Source organism: Antrostomus carolinensis, unplaced genomic scaffold (assembly GCF_000700745.2).
Source record: "Antrostomus carolinensis isolate BGI_N321 unplaced genomic scaffold, ASM70074v2 scaffold14756, whole genome shotgun sequence".
Taxonomy (NCBI): domain Eukaryota; kingdom Metazoa; phylum Chordata; class Aves; order Caprimulgiformes; family Caprimulgidae; genus Antrostomus; species Antrostomus carolinensis.
The window spans coordinates 14,276-20,054 of record NW_010324030.1 but is presented as its reverse complement, the minus strand read 5'-3'; the positions used below and the strand labels follow the sequence as shown (position 1 = coordinate 20,054).

The 5,779-nt window shown below is 35.6% G+C and overlaps 1 protein-coding gene across 1 annotated transcript in view; it reads left to right on the top strand.

Moving 5' to 3' along the window:
- LOC104527157 (myb-related protein A-like) overlaps positions 1-4,895 on the top strand; it is a gene marked incomplete at its 5' end in the record, with an annotated part of 13,322 nt that extends 8,427 nt beyond the window's left edge. The window contains 6 exon segments of the mRNA XM_010170799.1: positions 610-726; positions 813-917; positions 2,829-2,932; positions 2,934-2,973; positions 2,976-3,005; positions 4,767-4,895. Coding sequence (XP_010169101.1) covers positions 610-726; positions 813-917; positions 2,829-2,932; positions 2,934-2,973; positions 2,976-3,005; positions 4,767-4,895 — 525 coding nt within the window.
- Between the last annotated feature and the right edge of the window lie 884 nt (positions 4,896-5,779).

Here is a 5,779-nt window from a genome sequence, read left to right as displayed (position 1 = left end):
CATTCCTGTTTCTGTCCACTATTAACCTCCTGTTCAAAATCAAATTTTGAGGGCTTCAGGGAATTCTTCTCCTGTTGGTACACAAAGAAGCCATCTGTATGGCTTCTGTGAAATTCTGTACTGTACTTAGGACTATCAATGTCTTATTCAAAGATTTGTGTTAAGATTGATATAAATGTGTTTCCCAGCAACAGTCGTACTTTTATAGCACAGTTTTTAGGTATGTTTGCATGCATGTATATATACATTTATATGTTTAGTATATATGAAGTATTTTTATCCCTTTTGTCAGTGGATAATCATTGCTAATAAATGCAGACAAGTAGTTTGCTTGGCTTCTTCAATGCTACCTTGCATTTTTTGAGGCGCTGTGTGCATATACATGTTTTATCTGGATAGAAATAATGTGAAGTAAAATTAATTGAAAAATCTGCATAACCTTGAAATGTGGATCTGTAGTTGTTAACTACAGTAGCTTAAATCCTTTTGTCTGTTGCTATATTTTGCAAGATCTCTTTTCTCACCTACATTAGCTTGAAAGTAGAAGATGGTAAAAACTAGCAACTAATAGACTTCCTTTATTTTCTCCTCCAATTTTAATTAACTTAGTCACAACCACTTGCCTTCTTGGAAGAAGATATTAGGGAAGTTTTGAAAGAGGAAACTGGAACAGATATATTTCTCAAGGAGGAAGATGACACTGTGTATAAAAGCTGCAAGCAGGAGGTAACATTACAATAATAATTTCAAACAGGAAATAACTGCTTTTAAATAATGTTTCACAATTTTGCTCTGCAAAATGTTTATTGCAGCACAACTCTTCTAAAAAAGTCAGAAAATCACTGGTCCTAGATCCATGGGAAAAAGAAGAGGTTGGTGCCCAGCCCTTCACAGAAGATAAGAATTTAGATGTACAGGTAAGTAGAAACTACTGAAGAGCATCACTGGCAGCAATACTAATATAGAACTGAGTATCTTTCATTCTATTAACTAAAATAAAGCATTTGGATTGAGGCTGGATTCATAAATCTAGAAAGTGTAAATCACCTTCAGTTTGAAATATTACTTTAAGTACTTAAGCAATACTTAAATATTGGGCTTGAATTCATGCACAAATTCTTCCTTTCAGTCCTTCAGAGCAGGACTGGTAAAGTAACGTGGATGCTTTGCAGCGTTGCTGTTATAGCAAAGCTGCTTCCATGCTGGTTACCTATGAACTTCAGCGTATATTGGCATGCTGAAGCTCTCTGTAATACACTAGGGAGAAGACATTTGCCCCTGTGTTTTGCATGCTTGACAGTCTGGCAGTTGTGTTCTGAAGATACCTAATTGCGTATTAGGCAGCATGTTTTTCCTTTTCCTGCTTTACATAGTAGGGGAATACTTAAAGATATAAGGTAGAAGATGAGGTTTGTGAGTTTTCTCTGCCTGAAGGAATTTGAATACTTCTGCCTCAACAACCAAGGCATCAAGAGTTCAGGGATGGGGTTGTTTTGGTCCCTCATTCCTTTAAAAGGTAGCCCAATATTTTTCAAGTTGAGTGATTGAATAGATTAATCTTTAGTCTTGCAGTTTGTAGGAAAACTTTAATGTATGTATATGTTTAATTCTGAAAGAGTAAATGTCTGTGACTCTTGATCAAAGTATAAAGCTATATTCAAAAGGTAGGAGCCAAAGGCCTTAAAAAGAAGAGGTGCTTAAGTTGTATCCCTTTCTGATTATAAATTCCCTTCATAAAGGCCTCCCAGCCTCTGTGCCACGCCTGGGTGGTGGTCGGTGCTCTGCCACCTAGTGGAAATCGCCTGCTTCCCCCAGAACATCTCTGCCCTGTGAGGAGCAGCATTGCTGCAGCCTCTCAAAACAGAAACAACACTCCTTCATAATGTCTTGTTACGACATGGTATATTGTGCATCACTGATGTTCAGGTTATTAAGCTAAAACCAAGATACACTATGATATTGTGGTATATTAAAGGCAGTAGACTGGGAAAAAATTACTTTTCCTCCATTCTAATGAGAGGTGCTGGTACAACAGGAACATTTGCTTTTAGCAAGAGATATAGTGCTAGTATCTGATTTAAAAATGAAAAATGTGCCAATCCTTAAGTAGAAGTTGTGTATCCACGTGATGGTAAGTTAGGAGTAAAGTCTGAGGTAGAATAAATATGTCAAGGTAGTTTAACACAGTTTAATGGAGTGTTTTTGTAAGTGAACAAATACATATGCCACTGTTACTGTCATCTGATTTAGCTCTCTAAAATTGCTGTATACCTTTCTTCTGCTTTGCTATAGTGAAGCTGGATTATTTTCTTTTTATTTCCATAAACATTATCAGCATATAGAACTGTTCTGGAATGATCAGCCCAGTGCTTATTTCTGTTCTTAAAGTAGTTCCTTCCCCTGATACTGATGTGATCTTAATCTTTTTTACTCCAGTCTCTTTGTGCTTACCTCCACAAGGGTTCTACTAGAAGTGAATTACAAGCTTTTTTCTTTAAAACTGTTCTGTAGTTATCACATTGTCAAGTCTTGTTCTTAATAAAATGTAATCAACTGTAGCACAGGTTTATATGAAAGAAACCATCTAGCCCAAATGCTAGCAGCTCTTTGTTTTACTGTGCTCAGTATTGACTGTGAATCCCAGTAGAGCCCAGGCTAGTTCTTCATATACTGTTCATTACTTTTTCTTTTCAGATTCTTTCCTAGGGTCTTTCTGATATTTGCCTTGTTTACATTTTGGCTTCTCTGATCACAGCAGTTGAAGAGGTTTTTTTTTTAATTAAACGCTAATTATTATTCCTGTTCCCTACCCTCTTTTTTGTCAATAGTCAGAAAATGCATATACCACATCTTTATTAATGATATCATTGTTGGAAATACATGACAACAGATGTAACCTGACATCAGAAAAACAGGATACAAATCCATCCAAAAAATGCAGTAATTAAGAAGAAACTGAATACATGTGCTTCAAAAAAAATGTCAAAATGGAGAAAGTTCTTCAGGTCTGGATGCAAAAATTCTGTTAGTTTTGTTAGCAGGTTAACAAAGAAATTTTTTTTTTTTTGTTTCTCTCTTGTACTAATGTCTAGAATTTTTCTATTCAGTGATCTTGTTCTGGTCAATGTTTCCATGATCCTTATTTCTTGTAAGTTGGTCATTTGTCCACAAAGTGTTTATTTATAGCTAAGTTCTTTAAATACAACCCTGATTTTTCACTAAGTGGCCTCTAAGATTTAAATGTTGGCAAAAAAAAGTCAGGATAGGGTAGACCTCCAAAACAGGTTTGGGTACCCAAGTCTAGGAGTAAGAAAACTTGACTTGGTGCAAATTAAAACCTCTATAGCACCTGTTTCTCAAATTTGGTTCATGCTTGCTTCATAATTAGCCCAGTGGGATTAATTAAGTGGGGTTCATCCACAGGTTCTGTTTGGTAATTGTTCTTGTAACGTGCCTGTTTTTGTACATCTGTATATTTTCCATAGTGTTAAAACTGTGGAACCTAGAACCTAGTTTTTCCTCTGAGTGTGTCTTGACCACCAGGTTTAAGGAGAGATTCTCTTTGACTTGGCTTGGTACCTATTCCAGTTTGCCCCATAAGGAGTTAATGTATAAAGTTTTTGTGTATTCTCAGAATAGCTACAGCTCTGTATTAATTAAAAAAAAAAAGGGCACCTGAAGCCTGATCTTCCATGTCCCACTTAATTGCTTTAAAGATGATGTGTTTTTAAGTATAGAGATAACAGTATTGCTTTCTGATCCTTTCTTATGAGAAGGAAAAACAAACCTCATTTAATTGTGATATTCCAAAAAAAGAATAAACTGCTGTGAATTGCATCAAAGGTGAATACATCCATCTGGCCCAGAACTGTGCTCTTAAAAATAGTTAAAGGGGGATCTTAGTCATACTATGCTCACAAATATTCTCATTGAACCATCCTTCTCTTTTGCTCTTTCCCCTGAGAAATTCCCTCTCAGTTTAGTGGCCTCTCTAACCATGAGTCCCTTCCATGAATCAAGTCCTGCTAAATTTATAGAGAAACTCAAATGGCTAATTTTCTCTATGCATCTGTATGTGGAACTGATCCTTTAGAGGGAGAGAATCTTGCATTCTTCATTATGCTGGTGTCAGGTCCAATTTAGAGCTGCTACAAATCAACTTGAGATTCAATAAATCATGTAAAAGTGCAGGGTTTGCTTCACGGAAGAAGCAGGACTAGTGGCTCAATTATTCTTTGATTCATTATTTTTATTCCTAACTCCTTTGCCATTTCTAATATATTCCCAAAACATCTGACTGTTCTTCTGCAGCTTCCCCTTTGGTTCAGTGGGGTCCTTCACAGTGTTCCTTTTCAGCTGCCGGACCATTTTGCATTCCTTGGTGTCTCCAGTCAGCTGTCAGTAATGTATTTTTCTGCCTGTCAAGCATAACACATTTAAAGGGGAAGCTATCCAAAGAGAAGATGACTTACTTAACTTCCCTTTAATGTATCAATTGTTGAACTAGTCTCTTTTTAAGGGCATTTTTAATTTTGTGTGTTAGAACTTAAAAGCGTAACACAGATGCACTGCTGGGGAGCTGGATTAAGGGGTGGAGAAGGAGCTTTGTCACAGGTTTTAGGTATTGTATTGTAGAACTGAATCCTTCTCAATATTGTATTGATGGACTTTGATAATTTATTATTACTCTGAAAGGTTGTATGAGAATTGCTCAAGTACTTTAGTTAGTTAAAAGAATTTTTTAAACTGAATTTTATTTTATGCAGTCAAATTGTGAATGGGAAGCAGTTGTTTATGGAAAAACAGAAGACCAGCTTATCATGACTGAACAAGCAAGAAGATATCTGAGCACATACACGGCTACCAGCAGCACTTCAAGGGCTCTGATACTGTGATGGTCACTGCAACTGACAACCATCTCTTTCCATTGAAACTGACACAATGCTGAAGGCGATTCCAGCACAATACTTGTGAATTAAGTCTTTACTTTGAGACAGTCTGCCAAGGGAAACCTTACAGCTACCTTAAAGCTTCCTTTCTTCTTTTGACTCACAAAGAACAGACGTGAAGCTCTCATATTCTCTACAAAGGGATAGTACAAACAGTTCTGCAATGAATTTCTTAAATATTAAAAAAGTAATGCCCTAAAGTATGATAAAGAATGGTAAAATACATTGCAGTACTGAAAACATAGTTTTAAGGTCCATTTTTCATATTTATTCTTTTGACTTGCATTGCTTTTTTTCTGTTAGTGCATTTTCAATATAGAATAGGTTTATAGGTTGTTACTGGTTTCCAAATGAGCAACATACATGACTGAATGTGCTTTTGCTTATGTAGCATTTTTCTAGTATATAAAGAAACACAAAGGAAAGGAGTATAAAGGAAGGATAGAAAGTTGCACTACTAATTTTTTTGGTATGCTGCAAAACAATGAAATTAACTACAGTGTTAAATATATTTATTTGCAAATGGTACTAAAAGTAGGCAGAGGGGGGTAAACTAGGTTTTAGTGTAAAGCATCAGTATTTTCTTCATAAATCTCAAAATGAGATGATTGTTGAATGTATTGTACAGTATGTAGGAACAGGGAAAATTTTGTAAATTGGAAAGGAGTCTGTTTTTATAATTTATTTTCATTTTAAAGCTTAAATGTAGATATTTATATGTATGCAGGTTGTCTAGAAGCCAATGTTGTTTCCTGTTAAAACAGCTGAAATGAAAAAAGGACAAGTTTAAAGTATGGAATAGCAGAAGAATTACAGTGCTGAAGTGTACA